The sequence below is a fragment of the Rhopalosiphum maidis genome, chromosome 4 (genome assembly GCF_003676215.2).
Source record: "Rhopalosiphum maidis isolate BTI-1 chromosome 4, ASM367621v3, whole genome shotgun sequence".
Taxonomy (NCBI): domain Eukaryota; kingdom Metazoa; phylum Arthropoda; class Insecta; order Hemiptera; family Aphididae; genus Rhopalosiphum; species Rhopalosiphum maidis.
Window position 1 is genome coordinate 31,817,938 of NC_040880.1, and position 23,695 is coordinate 31,841,632.

At 26.1% G+C, this 23,695-nt stretch overlaps 3 protein-coding genes across 8 annotated transcripts; 2 read left to right on the forward strand and 1 right to left on the reverse strand.

Annotated features, from left to right (window-relative positions):
- Positions 1–1,988: 1,988 nt before the first annotated feature.
- LOC113548542 (sodium channel modifier 1-like) lies at positions 1,989–5,197 on the forward strand. 2 transcript variants are annotated; one of them, XM_026949484.1, is made up of 8 exons: positions 1,989–2,072; positions 2,141–2,228; positions 2,294–2,418; positions 2,501–2,660; positions 3,328–3,474; positions 3,538–3,736; positions 3,846–3,920; positions 5,015–5,197. In XM_026949484.1, coding segments are annotated over exons 3-8 (639 nt in total). In that variant the 5' UTR covers positions 1,989–2,072; positions 2,141–2,228; positions 2,294–2,361; the 3' UTR covers positions 5,016–5,197. The 2 variants fall into 2 exon arrangements, with proteins under 2 accessions (XP_026805285.1, XP_026805284.1); XM_026949483.1 differs by lacking the exon at positions 5,015–5,197 and having other exon boundaries at positions 3,846–3,924.
- Positions 3,809–11,933, reverse strand: LOC113548541 (slowpoke-binding protein). Its single transcript, XM_026949482.1, has 13 exons — positions 11,698–11,933; positions 10,878–11,035; positions 7,594–7,667; positions 5,864–6,031; positions 5,493–5,763; positions 5,226–5,407; positions 5,051–5,163; positions 4,899–4,990; positions 4,645–4,770; positions 4,468–4,547; positions 4,329–4,397; positions 4,175–4,256; positions 3,809–4,094 (listed from the first exon to the last, which is right to left on the reverse strand). Exons 2-13 carry the CDS (start codon positions 10,953–10,955, stop codon positions 4,032–4,034), a joined length of 1,398 nt encoding a protein of 465 aa, XP_026805283.1. The 5' UTR covers positions 10,956–11,035; positions 11,698–11,933; the 3' UTR covers positions 3,809–4,031.
- Positions 11,934–14,978: 3,045 nt separating this feature from the next.
- On the forward strand, positions 14,979–23,027 carry LOC113549689 (NFX1-type zinc finger-containing protein 1-like). Of its 5 annotated transcripts, none has more exons than XM_026951097.1 (11): positions 14,979–15,362; positions 17,453–19,335; positions 19,410–19,493; positions 19,900–20,171; positions 20,234–20,377; positions 20,440–20,713; positions 20,938–21,133; positions 21,687–21,828; positions 21,904–22,143; positions 22,449–22,546; positions 22,861–23,027. In XM_026951097.1, the coding sequence occupies exons 2-10, from the start codon at positions 17,469–17,471 to the stop codon at positions 22,530–22,532; spliced, it is 3,303 nt and encodes a 1,100-aa protein (XP_026806898.1). In that variant the 5' UTR covers positions 14,979–15,362; positions 17,453–17,468; the 3' UTR covers positions 22,533–22,546; positions 22,861–23,027. The 5 variants fall into 5 exon arrangements, 4 of the variants coding, with proteins under 4 accessions (XP_026806898.1, XP_026806899.1, XP_026806897.1 ...); XM_026951098.1 differs by lacking the exon at positions 14,979–15,362 and adding an exon at positions 15,519–15,569; XR_003404946.1 differs by lacking the exon at positions 14,979–15,362 and adding an exon at positions 16,936–16,956 and having other exon boundaries at positions 22,008–22,143.
- Positions 23,028–23,695: the final 668 nt, after the last annotated feature.

Here is a 23,695-nt window from a genome sequence, read left to right on the forward strand (position 1 = left end):
TAATAAAAATATTTGTTTAAAATGTATGAATTTTGTAATTTTAACATCTCACCACTATAATTATTATTTATACAGTATATATATTATATAGTAATGGTCAGTCCACATTCTGCACGAGAGAATGCACAGCTAGTGTGCATACACATTTTATGTCGCGACTGATCCTTGCCTTAATATCTCTTCTATGCTGACAGCGATGGCCGTTGCTCAGAATATGATTTTTTAAAGTAACACATTTTTATGCAAACTAGGTATTTAGATGTAAAAATCAAAAGAATGTTATTAGGTGTCGTCATAAATTAGTATTTAGTTGTAGGCGTTGTAGCACAGTCACACAGAATAATTATTATGTGGTTGTAGTCTAAGATATTCAGATGAAAAATATTTTGTCATGTATATTCATGATAACAAATAACAATATAATATAACTAGCTTGATTCGTATATAAATTGGTTATTTTTTATTAAAATTAAACTTTTTAAAGACTAGCCACATAATATATAATATTTTTTAGAATTTAACTTAATTTATGATATTTATAATTGAAACTAAAAATAATAAGAGTGATTTACTCGCAGGCTCATTTGGTACACACTTGTGAAAAAAAAATCATTAAATTATTTAAATACACCCAAAAACACCGTAACTTAAATACAAACCCCCACTCACCCTCTCTATAGACAAAAAAATCGGGTGACGTGGTGACAATTATGAGAGTATTTGAAACGACTGAAAAAAAATTGGAAAAAAGTTAAATACTAAATAGTGTCGTTATAATAAACGCCAGTTCTTCTTATATATATATTATAGAAGAATAATCATGAAAATCTTGTCATAATAAGGATAATATAGTTTGTCAGTCCTGTCACTACTGTTTGGAGCGCATACTACGGATCGTCAGTTCGTGCGGTGATTGGCGGTTGTCTGAAAAATGATAAGGACATATTCCATATTATACTCTTTACTCCATACTTCCTATCGAGGTGGTTTCCTATCATTCAATTATTCTCAAGATTAAGCAAAAACTAAAAAGTCGTTATTCGTTACTCCAGAAGTCGTTAAACCACCACGGTTTTTATTTACTATTTTTATTTGTTGATAACATTTGTCTTGAACGTTGTATAGTGCGAGTGTAAAGTGTACACTGAAATAATAAACAGTAACAATAAATACTTAATAGTTTAGTAGTTAATACTTAATTTCATTCTATTGCTTAATTTATTCAACTTTTCTCATGGCTGATGATTGTGAGTATAACAAAATAATATAATTGGTTATGTTGGTGGTAGCGATGGCGGTGTACTTACTATTTAGGACTAATTGAATAAAAATTAATATTTAAACATATATATATTCATGTATTATTTTGTATGTTAACATTTTAAATTTCAAGTGTATTATATCAGCACTCTGTCATAACCTAAGGAGATTGAAAAGTATTCCAGATAGTACTAAGTGTGGGCTTGTAGTTTGTTTCTGTTATTGGATTTTTAAAGCCACGAATTATGATAATTATGAAAATTTTAAAACTGCAGTATTATTATACTATTGTTTATTTAAACTGATTACTCATAAATTGTTTTAATTGTTTTTTATAGTTGATTTATCTTGTACCAACAAGTTTGAAGTGGAATTGGGCTCATCATTAAGACATTGTTGTAATGCTTCTCGTAAACTAAAACAGTTAACTTTAACTGCTGCTAGATTAAAAATAAATAATCAAGTAAGATATTAGCAAAATTGAAAGGACTCCTCATTTTCAAATTTATTCCAAGTTACTCATTTATGCAATTGAATTTTATCACTGATATTCATAACATCTATTTTTTGTTTATAACTAATTTTTTAATAAATGAATCATAAAAAAATGTACAAAATATGTTATATTATTATTTTATATACTTATTAATTTATTATAAGATATATTTAGGTAGTAAATGTATTTATTTCAGATAAACCTGACATGCAAAGAAAATGACATCGACCTAAGCGTAAAGAATATTTTAGATGAAGTACAAAACGTACGTGGTAAATTAAGTACTATTGAAACAACATTTGATTGTTCGGATAAGGTCAGTATTACTTATGATAAATATTAAATAAATATTTGTTCTATGTAATTGAATCTTAATTTTTATAGACTGTATTCAATCTTGGAGAAACAGTTCAAGAGCTGGAGAGTGTTGTAAACATTGTATCAAAAAACAAAAATACAATTTTTTCTCATCGTATGTTTATTTTTGTTTGCATTACTTTATTGATAATTTTCAATTATTTTTTTTATTTTTTTCAGGTAATCTTTTATAATTTATTTAATTTAATTTAGTTATATTTAGTAGCTTAAAAATAATCACATTTATAATGTCATTTAAACGTGTATGTGATGGATCTGGCAGTGATTTACTCAAAAGTCTTGAGGTACCTTATCAATTTTAATTACTTATTTATTATTAAATTCATAGTGTAATTATAATTTTATAATTATTATGTTAAATAATAGTCTCAAAGAATCAGAGAACTACTTGGCATTCAAATACCAGATGGTGAAGCTAAATTATTGTCCAATGGGAAATTGACTTGTATGATTTGTATTCAAAGACCAATTTTTGATACTATTAATGTGCTCTCAATTCACAGAAAAGGAAAAAAACATTTAAGTGGTATGTTTAAAAATAAAATCTTAATGAATTATATTTTCAACAATCTATTGACATGGTTAGGTATTAAATAGGTTTAAGCTGACAAGTTCCTAACCCTGTATCAAAAGAGAATAATCACTTTCATGCATATCGATTGACTGCTCAGGCAGTGGTGAGGCCAAATTTTCCACACCTTGCTATCCGATATTTCCTGAAGACATTATACAAACATACACAACTAATATTCCTAATTAGTAATATTATTATATTTAATTTGGAGACCATCCAATAGTATGGATCATTGGTAGGAGATGCGCAGAAATAGACAACATTCGGTCAATTAACTGATTATTCTCTGTTAAGATAGGGTATATGTAGTTTTAATAAATGAAACAAAAAAATTTAAAATTTAAAGTAACTTAATTGTATAAATTAAGTCAAATTCATAGAAATTAGTTATTTGGTTATACTTGTAACTCATTTAAATAAAATACTTAATTGTTGTTTGCTGAACTATTTAAGCCACCTATCAATAAGTAATGATAGTCAACTATCACTTATAATTTAATAATAATTATATTTTAAATTTAAAGTAGTATACTAAATACATTTTTTGTATAAAAAATTTAATTATTTTTTGGAATTTACAAATAATTTTTATTTAATAATTATATTTTTCTATGTTTAGAACTTAGTAAATATTTAGAAAGAAAGGAAGAATTGGAATTAATTAAAATTAAACAACAACAAAAAAACTGTGTTCAATCATTTGGTTCATCAAAATGTCATGCTAGTTCAACAGAACGTAAAACAAAATTGGAACTACCAGAAAATGGTAATAATATTAATTTACTTAAAACACTTTTGGTATTTATTCTAATTATTATTATTTTTTTAGATTCAGATACTAAAGAATCTTCCATTGTTTCACGTTATGTATCTTCAATGAAAAAAAAACCATCTTTACAAAATGTTATAAACCGTGCAAAAAAGCATCCATATCAGCGTTTGGTTTCTACTTCAGATAGCCCAGTGTCAAAAAATGTGCTGATGAATATCTCTCAATCTACACAGACTTCAACTAAAAAGGAAATTGAGTCAGTATAAAACAAATTTTTAATATATTTCTGAAGAAATGTTTTAAAATAGTAAACATAAAAATCATAAAATATTGACATGTCTTTTTATTGCTAACAATGTTCACAGAATTGGTTGGATTAAAAATTCTGATGGATCATGGTCTAAGGATCCACAAGCTGAATTTGATTCTGATGATGACTGGTAAGCATTAGATATAATTGTCTAGTAACAATTTTTAAATATTAAAAATATATTGCTTGAAATAGAAAATAAGTGTCAGTCTAAAATTAATAGACAAACTAGACGACTATATTATCCCAAAAACTGGAAATCTAGTGACTGTTGTCGGTGATACAATGATAAGCCACGATGTTCCTAAAAAAATTGTTTACAATTTTATACTTCTTTCATCAATTTATTGGTATAGGAAAAAAATGGAAATTTTTATATATTACCAAGCACTCTTTGTCACCAACAAAATTTGATTTTCTTTCTGTTGCATGAGAATACTTTTCATCGTCACAACTTTTACTTCTCCTGTAAGTTATTCATATAACAAATGAAATATAACATTTTAATTTAAATAACTTAGGTAATTTGTTTATTTACATTGATAGTTTTCTGATTTGTAGATTTTCTTTAGTACTTGTTTCTGTTATTTCATGATTATTTGGAGTCCTATAATATATTATAAATTCATTATTAGTAACTTAGTATATTTATTGAATTTTTGAATATAAATATTTACGAGTCACTTTTGCTACTATTTCTGTTTCTAACAGTTTCTAATAACTGTGATGAGGAAGCTGTCATTTTGGCTTGTAATAGCTGCAAATGTATGCAAAAGAATATTATTTATGTATATTAGTTTTAAACATTTTATGTACCAATCATAAAATATGAACTATTATTTATAAATACTCACAGGCCAAGATGTTGCACGCATTTCTCTGAGATCAATATTTCTGAAGAATTCAGTCATTACTAACTGTTCAATTGTAGGAACTTGACCCATAGGATTTTTAAACACATAGTTCATAATTTCAACAACCTGAAAAATTATAAATATATAAAACTGTGTTAAGTTACATTTTTTCAATTAAAATGCATAGCTAAAATAAAAATATGCAAGTTTTCATGGTGTTTTAAATATAATGTACATTATTTATTTTTTTTTACCTGAGGGTAGTGAGCAATATCTTGTAAATTAATTTCACTGGGTTCTGGAGTAAGCAATTCATACCCAGCTGCCATTTCAAATAGAACATGACCTAAATAAATGTATATTTTTTCAGATTTTTGTGCAAATTATATCTAAGACAATTTTATACCGAAACAAATTACATCAATTGCTGAGAAATCATCTAATATGAAATTACCACTCATAACAATGGGTTGAATTCTTGATGTAAAACCAAGTAGAGAATTTTCTAAGCCTGTGATTCTTTGTAAAATTATTAATACATTTTTAGTGATGATTTTGCTGTTTTTTTTTTTTTTTATTACCTGGCCACACCATTCTGAAGAATTACATTACCAGAATGTAAATTACAATCATGTGGAAACTTTTTTTCCTTAAGAAATAAAAGTGCTTCTAAAATCTGACGACCAAGTCTTTGTATCTGTGACAATGGCAAACCTTCACTGCGCTGTCCATACTTATCGCTCCAATCATCATGCCAACAACTCTAAATTATTTGTATTAATGTATTATTTGTATCAATAAATTATATTTTCTATATTCAGGATATTGTTATAATAATTAAAAAATACCTTATAGATAAGATCTTTGAGACTTCCTTTGCTGTTAAAAGGTAATACTAATGTAATAAATGTTGTTTCTGGATCTGTTGCACCTTCAACAAACTCAACGTCCAATACGGGATATATGTATGGATGTTGTAATGTTAAAAAAAGATCTAGTATAGTACGTCTGGTATCTGGTGTACACTCGAGAACACTTTTGGGATTTTTGGGTACAAGTGTTAACAGACGTTCTGTTTTGACAGATCCGTCGCGTACTACAAACCAATGTTTATCGACTCTAAGTACAAGCACAAAGTTTTTTTATCAACCTTTTTATAATATTATTACGAAATCAATTTTTTGTAAACTTTATGACTAATCAAACAAGTTATTATCACCTTGATCCAATATCGTTGAGGTGTTGTAAAAGAGCATATCGTGGACAAAACCTTAAGTAATGCTTGCATGCATTTTGAGCGTGTTGTCGGGCTTTGCGTTCCAGTTCCATCCGTTCCTGCCCCATAGAATCTGGTTCCAACGCTGTGTACTGATACCGACTGCCATTTCTACAATGCATAACAAACCGAAAGTGATCGATCGTTATATTCCAAGTTATTATTCATTGACAATAGAAATTTGTCGTGAGTTTGTGAGGGATAGGGGATGAAAAAAAAATGAGGATAAAGTTTCCCTAACTTGTGTCCGCGATCGACTTTACAGTTGTCGCACAATTCCTCGAAAAGCTTCGGAGGTTCGGGCCTGGACCACCACGCAAACCGGAACCTAAACGGACACACAGGCCTCGATCTGACCACACTGCGATCAGGTTTCCGGGATGCTACGCGTCCGTTCACCCTGTGAACGGGTCGTCCGGATCCCGCATCCGATGACGATGGGATAATGTTGACACAATTTTCCGATCGAGGCGAACGTGGTAACACGGATATGATCGTACGAGTATTGTTGTTATTGTTGTTATTGCGGTTACCGATCGGCCAAGGCATTTTTCAACTTCGCGTTTCACTGTTACTGTAACACTATAAGTGCGTGCTGTTGCTCGTTCGGTTTTCGTAAATATTAAAACTGGCTGTAGTGTTTTATAGTCGTCGACATAGTATAATATGTATTATTCTATTTATTCTGTATTTTAATATAAATGGTGTTGTGGGAATTAACCACGGTCATTATCTATGTGCACACGAACACAATAGCCCAAATATATCGCGTGAGTTTTAGCTTTATACAAGTCAAACGGTAACGTTGACTTTGGACCACACATGAACACGTTGTACGGCGTACGCCAATGGCTATTATATATTTATGTATATAATATATAAAATATACACGGCTGTAGGGTGGGCCACATGTGTGTTAATATTCATGACACACGATATTTATATTACCAATTAATAATTTATGAATTATTATTGTTTTGGTACAATAATTATAGGATATTAGTTTAAAAATCTATAAATACGTATAAATATATTCAACACTGTTAAAATAGCTTAGGTTTAAGTATTTGTATAAACTTAGGACTCGGAACTTAATGCACTTAAAAAGTACTAAATATGCATGCACTTACACGCTTATAGTTATAAATTATAACTTATAATAGTACAAATATGTTTTAAAAATATGCACTTATTTTTTTCTTCTCGAAATTTTTATAAATACAAATATTTTTTAGTTAAAATGGCTAATCGTATGATAACTAGGGATTTGAAAAACACCTATAATAATATCTAGTGAAAACTCTCAAAATAAATGTACATAAAAAAGTTTTATTGTCAAATTGTATTATAAATATTATTAATCATCAAAATATGCGTTTAAAATTACAAAACCACTAAATATGCTAAAATATGCACTATTAACTTTTAATATTTTTTTCATAGTGTCGTAAAATTAATTTCAAGCTTACTTGACAATAAATCTTAAAGCTCAATAAACATGCAAATCAAATAAATTTACAGCATAATAACTTTTATATTAACATTATTTAACTGATTTAATCAATTAATTTTTGGTTGAGAATTCGAGTACCTATAGGTAATTTTGGGTGTAGTAGCAGTAGATAACTTTTTTTCACATATAACTATTAACTATGTAGTTGCATTATACTTACGAGCAAGCTTTTCTGATCCAATAAGCTAAAAAACCTAGAAGGCCGAACCCACTGACGAGTGCCACAGTCATTACCTAAAATAATATATACTATGATCATATATACTAGTATTTAGATAAATATAGAATAGTTACAAGTAAGTTAGTTAAAAAATAGTCTTATATCAGGTATATTTTTACCAATTAAGGGTTACTAAATTTAATTTTTTCTCTCTAGTTATTACGTCAATACATCATGATTAATTACAAATGTACCTCTATATAATACCATATAATAATATGCAATTTAAAAAAATTAAATAATTTTTATACTTAAAGTAACATGTATTTCAGTTAAAAAATATTCATTCATTGGGTATTTAAATTTGTTGGTATATTTAAATTTTAATTCTTTCGGATAAAAATTAATCATTTGTTTTATTTATTTATATAAATCAAAATATAATTTAATTCTACGATATATTTTTAATTTATCACAACAATTTGTACCAATTATTGTTTATAGATTATATATAATTAATAAAATAAATAGATAGATATATTAGGGAGTTCAATTCCTGCTTGCCTGCAATCCTGGATTTGGTCAATCACCTTTTAGATGCTTTTATAAAATGCATTTTATAATTTAATATAAATGTAAATTGGGTTATCTATTTATAAATAAATTACTGTAATTATTTTAGAAAATTTTTTTAGTAGCTATAACAACTGGAAATTATAAAACACTGAATAATATTAAATAGAAAAATTATATATTATAAATAATTATCATACACACTGATTTCTAAATTATTGTTCAATGATTTCTGCAGTTTTCAGCATGCTTATATGTGTGAGAATAATACTTATAAAAAATGAAAATAGACCTTGAATCTTGACATTTACCGCAAAAAATAAAACCTTTACGAGACTCTTCAATCTATAATTAAAAATATGTAATATTGTCATCGCACTATTTATTTTATTTCTTTGACCCCGCATACGCAATACATAATACGTATCTACATATAGTGAATTTGTGTTCAGGAAAACTAGTGGTGTGTACTGTGTTTTTAGCTCTGATATTATAGTTTATTATTATCTATGTTTGTAAGTTGGTTTTTTTTACATTAGGTATCTCTATTTTTCTGTCGTGTATGATGACTGATGAGTATTTTTAAATTTTAATGTTTTACAATTTTACACACTCATACCTCGCATAAAAATAAAAACCAATTATAAACCTATGTTCGTAAAAACATATAGTACATAGATAATGTTCAAAATTCATAAGACTTATAACATAAAATTTGATGGTAGGTTAATTATTCACTGTAATATTAAAATTAACAACATAAAATTGGTTCTGGCGTTCTTTATCTTTTTATTGCCAGACTGTGTGAGAGAGAAAACAAAATATTTTGCTGACTGTTGACGGTCTATATTAAATAATTATGAAACTTTATAATAGTTGTTAATTTAAAATAAAAGCTTTTTTTTGCAAGTATACCAATAAAATAATTTTAAATAAAATAAATCATATTTCCAATCTAAAAAATAATCCTTTTAAGGAAATTGTTGGTTTATGGGTCAAGGCTTAGAATTTAGTATTTACACAAACTAACATATCTCGAGAATTATCAAAGGCTCGTATAGACAGTTCCATGTAATGATGATCGGGGAACAGGACATTCATTTGAATGTAGGTATATTATTTTTATTTGAACAATTCAACCATCTGTACATATTTGATACAATAAGCCGAAAAAGTTCAAATTAAAATTTACAGTCGTTTGGCTTGAGTGGAAACTGGAGAGGTCGTATACAATGAAGGAACACACAGTCCGGGAATACTACACATAAGTACCTATCAAATTTACCACTTGCACTTATTGTTAAATTATGATTTAGAAATGATGTAATAAATATATATATATATATAACAATTATAAATTAAAGCATTATTATAATTTTTAATTTATTAATTTATTTTTTACCTAACCTTACTTTTTTTTTATAATTTACTTTATTAAAAATGTCCGTAAGATCCAATAAGTGTATAAATTATGAAATCTAAATGACACTGTTTTAATAGTTACATTATAATGTTTAAATGAATAATTCCCAATCGCACTCACTTGATCAATGAACATTTAAATATACATAATATAAATAATATAATTTATATAGGAAATATTTTCTTTCTGTGGACCATGGCTATAAGGTATCAACTACATAATACATAGATAAAAATTTATAGTATTTGTTTTATTTAAATTGTTTTAAATTTGTTTAATTACCTATGAAAGAACCTAATCAAATAGATTGGATATTTAAAAAAAAAAATTGGAATTACGTAAATTTGTGGAGTGAACCTTGAGAGGTTCAGACTAATTTTTACATTAGTTAAGCAAAGTTAGCAACAGATCAGCTAAAATTTCAATCTTGAATATAAGTTAAGTTTACGTTATAGATTCAATTTTAACCATTTAAAAATTTAATAGGAACCTATAGTTAAATAAAAGAAAAATAATATTGATTACCTACCTATTTGAATAAATCCTAATTAGACATTATTGACAATTAAAATTTATAATAGTAAACGTATTTATTTTTAATTGTGGGTTATTGAGGGTGCATAAAAGATTGTCAAAATTCATTTTGTGTAGTTGCATATTCTTTTTTAGTATTTTTATTTGTACCTGTCCAGATATAGTCACGCCAATAACAGCTGCTGTCCTGGGTCTGAATACTCTGAACCATAAAGTAATATATAGAAAATAATTAGGGTCTGAATTTGAATGAAAAAACATTAATTTTTGTGAAGTCACGGACAATGCTTTCAAGAATAAAATCTATTTTTTATTATATTTTTATTTTTTAATAATCTTAGCCTTTTTATAGAATTTTTTTTTTAATTTTTAGAAGTATTTTTTATAATTTTGAGTGAATATTTATACATTGAATGAATTTTTAAATAAAAGTTAATTGGCAATTATTCAAATTTTAGATCAAGGCATTTTGTTCAAATATTTATTATTTGTTATTATCAGGTAAAAATTAAATTATTAATTTTGATATACTTAGAACGATTAATTTAGACAATAAAGTGATGTTTCCACTGGTCAAGGCTCAAACCCATCGCCAACGCATCCATTGCAATTTTTTTGATATTTTTATAATAAAATAAAAAATGTTGGCAAATTTAGGGTATTTAAATTCAGATTATAGTTATACTACGTATATATTGGTATAATATTATGATTGATTCGTAATACGTGATTCATACGTATTCTTAGTTCCTACCGTATAGTACGATACGACCAAATCAATTCCCACTGGCTGGTCGATTCTCCTTCCGGGCAGAGCTACCTGGACCGTCATTCTAATACGCCGGACGTGGTCGTTTGCCGCTCACAAAGCGCGCCAACGGTCGTCTTACTCCTGGTGTCGTCCACCATCGCCTGTATAATATAATATGTTAAATAGTTGATAGTTTTATACTTTAATAATTTAATGTATAATAATAATAATGTATATACATGCAGGTAATGACCAACGATGAGCTTTTGGTACAGCATGATGATTTAAAGATTCCTAATATTTATATTCATGTATATTATTAACGTAATAAGATAAATATACTACGGAAGCTGTCAAAGTAATGGCGGAGAAAGATGGGGTCTGTTTAGTGATAAAATACATAGGTGTAATGAAATATAATTATCATCCCTCTACATATTTGGTCATTTCATCCACTTATTCAAGAATTTCACCCTACAGTTGGCATCTCCTTCGAATACATAATAAATGTATAATATTATGATTATAGTAGATTCATACATTTATAGTTACCTATTTTTATTCAATATTTCAGTTCTAAAAATGATCAAATCTGTGTATATCAATGCTGCAGAGTACAGGTTATTATTTATTAATGTTCACACGCGCATATTGTAACAAATATTCAAATTAAAATACTACTTAATTTACCTAATATATTGCATATCTACAATAAGTGCGAAGTAGGTAAGTATATACACACATTGTAGGACGTAAGTGCCTACGCTTACCCCACGAAAACGAAGTGCCTTCAAATGTAGGTCTTATATACACAGTTACTCACCCTTTATCGATTCCATGAATAAAATGCGCATTTTTGTATGATTAGGTATAGAATATAATGTATATACTATACTCCTGCAATGTGAGTGTATAATATTTATGAATATTTAACGAACTCAAATGTTGGTCGCGATCGTATGCTGTAGGTATGTATCATCGATCAATTGTTGTTTTCGAACTTAAGGAAAACAAAACAAGCGTTTGTAAATACGGACGGCACTGACGTTATATATATTGAACGCTGCTATTTCCGAATAAGCTGCAGCGAGTGGGAAGGGCGCAAGTCTGGTTTGGACGCGAGTGCGCCAGTGCGATGTCCTAAATCCCGCCGCGCGGTATAGTGAGGTACTTACTATGATGATAGTGCACCGGCCGAGCTGGTGGCTATACAGGGTTTTGGGGGGAAAATTTTCCGGAAGAATATTAATAATTTATTCGATTGAACGGCGATAAAATAATACATGCACATAATACGAATATATAGTAATTATAGTTTAAAACGTCAATGTCTGAATTATTTTACCACCCATTTTAATTTGTTTACGAATCCTGCAAAGCGCGTATATTCTAATAGCTATAGTTATGATCAGGTCAGACGTAATCACCCATTAAAATATAATACCCATAATCAAATGGGTATAATATTTTAAAGTGGGAGATTTAATGAAAAAAAATCGAATGTAAATAAATTAATTCAACATCATGAAAACGTCAAGTTATAACTATTTTTTTTATTATTTTCCAGTATAAACTACGGACTTTGACTCAATAATTATTAGATTATTATATATAGACTCTGTTATACAGAGTAATATAACTTATTATATAAGCTTTAAAGTTATAAGTTCTAACTTTATAAGATGATAGTTGATCAATAATAATAAGAGTAACTACTATATTTAACACTTAAAGTTTTAAATTTTAAACTTTCACAATGTTCTACCCTGTACATTCATATGTCCTTTTAATGCTTTCGTGTTCCCAAATTTAAAAATAATTTCATAACAAATGAGCTGATGAGACGCTATTACCAATGAAGATCCCACGTTTCTTGTTTAATCAGTTTACTTTTTGTTTAAAGTAGCTGCAGTAAGACAAAATATTACAACTTAAAAATGCTCATATTTATAGCTTAAAAATTAAAATATTAAAAAAAACACTGCATCATTGATTATGTTCTAACCTTTAACTTTAACTAAGTATAGATTAATTTACTCTTATATTAAAGTTAACAACAGTAACAACATATTGTGGGTTCTATTAAGCGAAAAATGTCCATGTTGTATGCAAGACTGATACAACATATGTGGGTATGGTGTTCTCTTGAACTTAAAAATATTTAAATTCTTCTATTGATACGAATGCGATTTTGATTAACCTATTTCAGGTTTTTTCAATTTTGATTTTTAAAATTTCTTGAAACTAAATTTTTTTTATAATTAACATATACTTATTTAAAACTAAAATGTTACTAATTTTAAACGTACAATATATAGTTTTTTTTTATAATATTTTTGACTGTTGTACAATATTTATAAAACATAAAGTATATACTTTAACATTTAAAAAAATTATAAATGAGTTTTCCTTAGATTTTTTTTAGTTCGTCCTTGTTTTATTTGATCTATAAGTTACGATAGGTACCTTATGGCTTACCTTTATTCAGTTATTTATTTGTTGTATTTTTAAATTGTGTGAATTTGATAAGAATATAAGATCAACAATTGTTGGTAAAACCTTAAAAACTTGTGGACAAATATTTAATTGTGAGTAGTAGTAAGTTCAAAGTTACTAGTGTTGCAACCAATTTCAATTAGTTAATACATATATATTTATCAATTATGGATGTTTTTAATTGACCATTACTATTTGCTTTACTCGAAAAAAATTATGTGAACTAACTGAACTAACAAAACAATTTTATTTTGATATTGCATGTAAAATTACACATTTAAATAGATAAGATAGTGAAAATATTAAATTGTATGATTGATACCAAATAATTTAGATCCAACCTTAATAATTTAAGACCGTATAGAATAAACCTGTACACGTTATTATTGCCAAGGGGCCAAATGTCTAAATCAGGCCCTGATTAGTTACTTGGTTAAAATGTTATAATATTATACAATCTTGTAAAAAAACTTTAAATATGTATCTAAGTATAAAGTATACTTGATTAAATAATATTGGAATATGAAAATAGATAAAAGGTATATATTATTATAAATCTGCAAATATATGTAATTGCTTTAAAACATTCTTTTATATCTAATGAAATAAAACTGACATTTTTAGGTAATAAACTTATAACTAATAATTTCAAGATAGTTTATAATACAGTAAATACAGAACAGGAGTAATGTATTTTTATTGTCACACTTCTTTACACCAAAAACAAATTTGAATAAGTGTCCAGCTGCACAGCTATGATTTATGTATGTTGGTTATTCTGATAGATTAAAATTGTATTTAATTTGTGATAAATAGTAATATTATATTAATTATATATGACCATAATATTATATTAAAGAAAATATTGAAGTTTCAAGGTTATCCATTGACCATTATAACATTATATTATTTATATTCTTCTATATGAGTTTATAATTTAACCTTTAGGTACATGATTAAATCGCAGCCTACTTCGTAATTATCACGATTTAAAACAAATATCTTAAATTGTAGTTATCATTCAAATGATCCGAAATATTTTATATAAATATGAACTGAACACGGTCTACCGTTGCCGGACGGCATTGTCGGCATTTATGGTGATGATGGCAAAGATAATGAATGTGTGTACCATAATATAGGTATTATCTATGGGTGGTAGGCGACGACGAATTTCTTACTAAAACTACGATAGACATAAAATAAAAACTACGAAATAGGATTTACTGGATTTAGGTATTTATCTTTTCTGTTATAAGTTGAAATATTTGCACCTATACACTATATTTTAGTACTTGATAATGTCATTTGTTAATTGTTAATTGTTAATTGTTACTACTTACTAATTACGTAAATAAATTTATTTTGTCTAAGGCACTGTAGAAATCTTTATAGGGCCCTAATTTTGTCATGTTATTAGCATTATTATTTAAAGATCGTACTTGACGGTTATTGTTACTAATCTAGTATTATTAGTTATCAAACAGCTGATATCCACTGCTCCCCCGACAACTGCTAGCGTCTGATTGTACTTTATCATGTTAACGTTTTATTATTATCTTTCCAAAACCACATAAATTATTGTTATAATACGTTATAATATATAATAATATAAAAATAAACTAAAATACCAATTATCCCAGATTATTTATTTTTATAGTTGTTATTAAATTATAGACCATCGTGGATGTGTATATTTATATATTATAATTTAATCATATTAATCCAAGTGGGTTAATGGTTATTGCATTATTGTGTTCTGCCTTTCTTTTTAGTGTCACTGTTTAATAACCAATGTAAAATTACAATATATTTACACGAGTACGTATACACACTGGCCAATGACGAAAATTGTCTTGCAAAAAAATGTTGATTATTTGTACCTATTTAAGTATTTATTGGAATTTTGAATAATCGTATGTCTGTATCCGTATCCCAACTGAATATTTTGTGTATTTTGTAGCGGAAGAATAATACTTTTTAATAACTAAGGTAAACAATCTATTATTTAAAAACCTTTTAACCTTTAACGTTAATGAATTTTCAATTCTAATTGAAACTTTAAAATTTGAATTTTGGTTACTCAGATGGTCACTTCTATTATTCACTCATCTGCAAGTGGATTTAAATTTTAAAAATACAATATTTGTATTTCTAACTATAATTTAATTTGTTATATCATGCATTACTACAATATAGGTAATCTACTTTGAAACATTTTTATTTTTTTGGCTAGGTATTATTCAATTTAAATAACTATATAATAATAGTTTCATATTCAAATTTTGCTTTTTTGAAAATTCATTATTAAATCGACTATTTTTAATTAATAGCTGTGTTAAATGTTTATCATCGAGTAATTTAATATAATATTATTTATAACTTATAAGTATTTGGAAGCTTAGTAAATAATATATTAGTACAATTACTATTTTTTTTAAATTTTGTATACATTTTAGAAATTAATAATATTAAATTAGCCAAATAAATTGATTTACCCGGCTTCAAATACATTTTTCAATATTTCTATTGTTGAAATTTTGTTACAAATTTATTTGTTAATTAAGAAAAATAATTAAGGTATGTCAATTTTTTTTAATTTTAAGTAGTATCCTTTTAAAGTTTAAAAAAACTTTACATCTCTCATGAATTGTCTTTCTCTTATTAATATTCTGAATAAACATCTGAATTGAAAATATTATGTAGTGAATAATCATAAATTTTGTTGTTTTTTTATTTTAAATTAAGTTAAGATTATTTCAAAATTTAAAATTTAAAATTGCCCATAACTGCTATTTAAATAGAAATGTATAAAAAGAAATCTTTGATATTGACTATATAATAATTTTATATTTGTTAATAGGTCAGTTCACTCTAATATTGAACATAACAGAATTAAATGAATTATTCAGAACATACAATTTGCTTTATAATGTGTTTGTAATACCATTGATTTATTTGATTTTAAATATTATAAATTGCTCACTGGGCAGTTTTTCGGTAGCTCACTATTTGAACAGCACTGTTATACAGAATTTCAGATGTGTTATTAGTTAATAGACATTATTTTTAATCAATGGTAATACGTAGACAATGTATGTGTATACAGAATTCTTTTAATACTATTTATATTTATTACCTTTTGAACTATTGATGTAATAAAATAATCTTTTATAATAGTTATATTATTTTTAATAATTTGTGATTTACTTACCTAACCTGAAAAAACTTGTATTTGGTTAGAGGTAGGGTTAACAAATATTGATATAAAATAACATGATTTAATAAAAATGGCTAATAAATAATAATGAACCTCTTAAGTGTGTAGATACTAAAATTTACACTCAGTTAACATTTTAGTTTTTAAAAGATAACAGTATGAACAATTAGTTGTATCTACGATATATTCTCCACTTATCTTTGTATATTTTTTTATTATTAACAAATTTAACATTTTTCATAGTAAATATTAATTTTAATTCTTGTAATAATTTTTACTTGATTTAATAAAATTACATAATCAAAAACAAATAATATAATTTATTGTTTTTATTGACCTATAATAATATGTCATGAACTGATAAATGTATAACATTTATGTTAATATTAGTTTTAACTACAAGTTTTATTGTTGTGTTATTTATATATATTATAAATCAAAAAGAGAATTTTATAAAGTTATTAATTAATAGTTTGATTTTAGATAGGTAATAGTTGAGTTTTTGTTTTTCTGTTAGTTTTCTGTAAGGAATTTTGAAAATGCCATCAGTGACTAGTGAAACCTAAAGTAAAATTTTTTTGTATAATTGCAAAGTATCTTTATTAAATATATACTAATACTATATTATTTTATCAATTGTTATTAATTTAATAACATTTAAATAAGATTAATCACTAATTGTTGTTATTAAATGTTCCAATAGTGTCCTAATTGAGTCTGTTAAAAGAAGTCAATGTATCAAACTATTAAATAGTGATTATAAGATGTCAGATTTAAAATATATTTATATAATTTATATAATATTATTTGTTTGAGTTTTATTTACAATATGAAATATAAAATTACATTTTATTTTATTTAGGTTATTACCATTCATTATGACGAGAAAAAAAAAAGAAGACTATACACTTCAGTATAAATGGTTAGAAAATGATTTGTCAAAGTCATCAACGGTGACATCTGTAAGTTGTTTTGACGACTATAGACGTATTCCACTTTACCCCACATTAGAAGATATAACCAACGGACCACCAATATTATATGCAAATAATGTTGATCGTCCATATAAAAATTGTGATGAATATCTAAATAATTTTTTCCGTCTTATGCGAGAAGATTTTGTTTCGGTTATTAGAGATATTTTAAAAACTATAAATGCTAATAAAAGTGTACTCGAACGAGAAATGGACAGATTATGGTATTATAGTAATGTTAAAATTGAAAAGAAAAGAAATTCATCTGTAACAATGTATTTGCAATTTGATACACCTAATAAAGCTAAGAATTTTAACTATGAAGATAGTAAACGATTTAAAAATGGTGCTTTGTTGTTACTTTCAAAAGATTTATTTACTACATTCAGTTTAGGAATCGTAACTGATACATTTAAGTTAAATAAAGGGATAGTTGGTGTCGATGTTGTTGATTTTGAAGAAGTAAATAAATGGAACTCAATTGATTTATTAGAGCCAGATGTTTTTTATGAACCTTACAGATATGTTTTGGGAGTATTTCAAGACTTGTGTGAAACAAATTTCCCAATGAAGAATTATATTATACATGGTATTAAAGAAATTTCATATCCTAGTTATTTAACAGGAAATTCTGTTTATACTATTAATGGGATTACATTTGATATTCTTCAAAATGACCAATGGCCGTCAGCTGAAATACTTAACATGGATATCAATCAATATGAAGCATTTAAAGGGGCTTTAACTAAAGAATTTACTATGATTCAAGGACCACCCGGCACTGGTAAGACTTACATTGGATTAGAAATTGTAAAGGTTATTATTGAAAATATGTATGATACAAATAAACTCAACCATCCTATTATGGTTGTATGTATGACAAATCATGCCTTGGATCAATTTCTTGAGGGTATATGGAAAATAACAAGAAATATTTCAAGATTTGGGCGTGGAACTAAAAGTGATATTTTAGTGAACTATATTCCAACAATGAGTGTTGCTCGCAAGGATGAATGTGCCAATATATATGTAGATGCCAGACGAGACGTAAAAGCTTCAATACAAAACGAAAATCAGCATCTGCTTAATATTAAAGAAGTTGATCACAATAAAGGTGTAGTTGATTTGTCTTTACTTATGCAAGTGCTTAACGAAAATGGTTTTAATACATGGTTTCAAGATTCATATGATTTACTTGCATGGTTGTTACATGGTATTTCATCCGTGAATGGTATAAATCCAATAGATTTTTTAAAAAAAGATAAGTTACTTGCTACCCGATTCTCAAAACTTGATAAAAATAAAACTAATAAAAAAATATATTGTATAACTTTGAAGAGTATAAAACTGTATTGTACCCAAATTCAATGTCAACTAAATAATACGAGTTATAATCTAAAAGATGATTCTAAAAAAAAAGATTTAGAAAATGCATTACAATTAATGAGAACCATAGAAGATTACATAGCCAAACATTTAAAATTGTATAAATCCGGATCTTCTGAAAAATTTAAAAATCGGAATAACCGTGACTTATTAGAAAAAAGAGATCGATGGTTATTGTATTATTATTGGATTCGTTTATATATAACAAAAGAGTATAATAATATTGAAAATATAAAAAGTACTACTCGTCAATGTAGACGAGATATGAACAAGTTTAAGTCGATTGGATATTTGAAACCAGTTCAAAATAAGTATGTGATTGGTATGACAACAACTGCCGCTGCTAAAAATAGATATTTGCTTAAAAATCTTAAATGTCCAATTGGTAAATATAATTTATGTTTAATCATAATAATTATATAAAAATATTTCTTTCATAATTACTTATATATTTATTAGTTATAATTGAAGAAGCAGCAGAGGTTTTAGAACCTCACATTGTGGCATCATTGTCAGAATATTGTGAACATCTTATTCTCATTGGTAAGGCATTCAATTTATGATTTAAACATAGAATATTTTTTGTATATTTTTAAAGTTATAACATTTATAATTTATATTAATTCTGTAGACTATAATAGGGGTGGCCAGCAAGAAAAGACTCGTGAGCCACCAAATATATTAATAAATATAAAAGAGCCAAAATGTAAAAAAAAAAAAGGTCATACATAAATATACAATAATATCATATTAAAACATTTTTTTTTTGTAAAAATATTACGATAAGATGTGAGCCGCAAAAGTCTATGACGGTTTGGACATCCCTGGACTATAATATAATTATAATTGTGTGAATTAAATTAGTAAAATTTCTAAGTTTGCTTGTACTGTTAGAAGATGATTGAATGTTGAAGTTTCATAAAATATTATAAATTTTGTATTTTATTAGGTGATCATAAACAACTGCGTCCTCAAACAGCTAATCATATCATAGGCAAAAAATATCGACTTGACATTTCATTGTTTGAACGTATGGTAAATAATAAAATTCCATCATATGTATTAGCAGAACAACATCGCATGCGACCAGAAATTGCAGGCTTAGTTGCACCAGTTATTTATCCACATTTAAGAAATCATGCATCTGTTATGGAACGACCAAATGTTAAAGGAGTTTACATGAATTTATTTTGCATGACTCACAATGTTCATGAAGAAAAAGTAGAATTTTCAAACTTAAATTTTATTATTAAAATAATTATTTAATATGTTGATTTTATTAGAATTATGAGTTGTCCAGTTTTGTTAATAGTGCTGAAGCAAAATATTTGGTTGCATTGGCAAATTATCTATTAAAGCAAGGATATTATCCAGAAGATATTACTATTATGGCAATGTATAATGCTCAAGTTGTATACATTTCTAATGTAAAATAAAGCATACATATGTCATTTTGTTTTCCATTTTTAATAATATTGTATTGTTTTAGTTGATTAAATCACCACCTTTTGAACATTTGGCAGACATTAGAGTTTCTTCAGTGGATGGTTATCAAGGCGAAGAAAATGAAATTGTTTTATTGTCATTGGTGCGTAGTAATAATAATTACAGTATTGGATTTTTGAAAACCAACAATAGAGTATGTGTTGCCTTATCTAGAGCTAGATTGGGTTTTTATATTGCTGGTGATTTGAAATTACTTGCTAGAGTCAGTAAATTGTGGAGTAGTATTAAAAAATACTTGAGTAATATAAATGCATTAGGTAAGAATTTATTTGTATTTATATATTGCCATTAAATTATTTAACTCAATAAATTAACCTTATCTTATAAGGCAATTAATTGTTAAATAAAAATAAATTATACATTTAATCTATCTAAAATTGAATGCGTATTGAATACATGATTATTTTTACCAAAAGGTACAGTTTTTTTTACTATGTATTAAGCTAATAAATAGGTGATTATTTTTGTGTTTATTATATAGGCCCAAAATTATTGTTGAAGTGTCAAATTCATAACAAATGTTTAGGAAGTGTATCAAATCATTCAGATTTTCAAAGGTTGACTGCATGTCAATTAAAATGTAATGTTGAACTTTCTTGTGGCCATTTATGTAAGAAATTATGTCATGTTGAAGATAGGGACCATTTAATGGTTAAGTGTTCAAATGTCTGTAATAGGTAAGAATTTTTAATTAATGGCTAATAAATATATTTAAATAGCATTCTTTTATGTTATTTTTATTTTATATTTTATATTTATATTTATTATAATCAACGCCAGACGGCTTTTACAAAATTAACAGACAAGAAATACATAGATAACATATAAAAACATATAACAATATATAAAATGCATAACTTATACTAACTTTAATATTAGAAAGAGGAAAAAATAATAATAAATAAATAAAACATGGTGTAAATGATATGAAACAACATTTTTTTTTTTTAATGTGAGCCTTTGTTCTAAACATGGTTTAATAGTCTATATGATTATTTGCATTATGCATCATCCTTAAAAGTGGGGCATTCCTGGAGAAGTTAGATTTATTGGTGGGTATTTAAAAATACACTGAAGCCTAGTGTTACTAGGATACGAAAACTAAGTTCTCTAAGAAGCCTTGGGGCATCAACTTAACCTTCAATCAGACGCTGATTTATTAAAATTATCACACCTAACTGAAAGGGGAACAAGACTCAGAGCTTGATTTATCAAACATGTTATGTTTAGGAAATGCCCTAGAGATCATAAATGTCTTAAAATGTGTTATGAAGACTGTTCATGCCAAGTGTTAATTAATCAAATGAGTGATTGTGGCCATATTGTTCAAGGAAAGTGCTGTGATATAGAAAATATGAAATGCTATATGAAGGTTTATTCTTTTTATTCAATATCCATTTAACAATTTTTAAATTATCTTAATTTTTGATAATTGTTTATGTTCTAGGTAAAAAAAACATTAAGTTGTGGGCATACACTCGAGAAAAATTGCTTTGAACAATTTAATTGTAACCAAATATGTAAAAAACCCAACTTAAATTGTTTATTTAGGCATTTATGCAAAAAACCATGTGGTGTAAATTGTGGTTCATGTACACATTTGATTCCTATAATAATGAAATGTGGACATATTTCAGAATTCTCTTGTTCTCGAGAACCAGACACAGTAGAATGTTTAGAATGCAAGGTAAAATTAAAACAAATACTTAATTGTATAGATTATTAACTAAAATTAATATTAGTTCTATTAAATATGTTTTAAAATTGTTGAAAGATGAGTTAACTATCTACAATAATTTTATAAGTGTACATTTTTGAAAAATGTAAGGAAAAAATCAATGCGATTAACAAATTATTAACTTGTGTGTATTATAAAATACTGTTTACTATCATTGATATACTAATGATAATATATTTTGAATATTAATAGTTTGTTTCAACAAACTAAAAATTGTATTTTAATTAATAGTCAAATGTTATGTTTATGATTAGGGTTATCAGAAACATTTTATGTCAAGGAATGATGTAAATAGATTAGTTCCTGAAAAAAATAATTCAGGCATTAAGGTCCTGTAAGAATATTTGAATAAGTAAGATTTATGAAAATTATATTGCTTCATGCTTAACCTTCTCCTAAGCATGCTTGATAATTAATTATTGCCCACGCATTAGTTTATTGGTGTTTGTTTTTAATTAAATGCTATAATCTATCTAGTTTTTTAAACATAAAAACATTTTCTTTATTAAAATACTAAAAACAAACCTATCTAACACCTTCCTTACTTATCTATAAATATTTCTCTAATACTAAGTTTTACCATAAATCCATATCTATATTTTTAAATTTTGCATTTTCATCTTAAGCTTTTGAGATACATTTTTATTTAATTTTTGTTTTATTTAGGTATATTTTAATATGTAAACAAGGTCCAACATAAATGTGATTTAAACCAAACAGATTTTATTGATTGATATATATTTTAATTAATCAAATTGTATAAAAATTGTTATTTTGTAATTTTATTTTATAACACACCTTTGTGTTCTATATAAGTTTTGTGACTACTATTTTAACTTATATTATATTTGAACCATTTAAATAATGTTTTATTGTTTTAATTTTATTATTTTTATGTTAAGAAAGATGATATTAATTTAAATAAAGGTTTTGTCAATCACTACAAATTAAATCTTAGTTAAACTTTTATTATTATAATTTGAAAATTAATAAAATACAGCAAGTTTATAGTAGACCAGGGCTTTAAACCGTGATGATTTTTTGTGGTTAATGGTTTTAGTTCATATACTATTTTTTTGGTTTTAAAATCTGGTTAATATTGATCTCATATTTTATATTTTTTTAAAACCAGGTTTTAAAATTAATAAACTGGTTAATTTTGTTTTTTTAAAAATACATTTTTTCATGCCAACTATAATTAATAACAATGAAGAGAACAAAATATTAAACTTAGGGTTAAACTTGAAATTGTTTGGTGAAAATTCAAAATTAACTTAACCAATGACAGTATACAACACTCATATGAATAATATAACTGGATTATTTATTATTGAGTAAAATAAAAGAGAAAAAACGAGGTAAAGTCAAATTTTTGAACAAGCATTTGAAAAAACCATTGACGACAACACCATGGTGATATTGTAACAATTTGGTTACTGGTTATCATTAATTGTGATCATGAACAATCTATAGTAATTAGTAATATAATATTATAATCTTA

Excerpts from the sequence above, each read along its gene's own strand:
- LOC113548542 (XM_026949483.1), top strand. The coding sequence starts at position 2,362 with ATGTCATTTAAACGTGTATGTGATGGATCTGGCAGTGATTTACTCAAA. Across the intron at positions 2,419-2,500 it reads ATTTACTCAAAAGTCTTGAG|TCTCAAAGAATCAGAGAACT; the intron begins GTACCTTATCAA and ends GTTAAATAATAG. Across the intron at positions 3,737-3,845 it reads TCAACTAAAAAGGAAATTGA|AATTGGTTGGATTAAAAATT; the intron begins GTCAGTATAAAA and ends CAATGTTCACAG.
- LOC113548541 (XM_026949482.1), bottom strand. The coding sequence starts at position 10,955 with ATGACGGTCCAGGTAGCTCTGCCCGGAAGGAGAATCGACCAGCCAGTG. Across the intron at positions 7,668-10,877 it reads TGGTCGTATCGTACTATACG|GTAATGACTGTGGCACTCGT; the intron begins GTAGGAACTAAG and ends ATATTATTTTAG. Across the intron at positions 6,032-7,593 it reads TGGATCAGAAAAGCTTGCTC|AAATGGCAGTCGGTATCAGT; the intron begins GTAAGTATAATG and ends TATGCATTGTAG.
- LOC113549689 (XM_026951096.1), top strand. Across the intron at positions 19,494-19,899 it reads TGAACATCTTATTCTCATTG|GTGATCATAAACAACTGCGT; the intron begins GTAAGGCATTCA and ends GTATTTTATTAG. Across the intron at positions 21,829-21,903 it reads ATATGAAATGCTATATGAAG|GTAAAAAAAACATTAAGTTG; the intron begins GTTTATTCTTTT and ends TTTATGTTCTAG.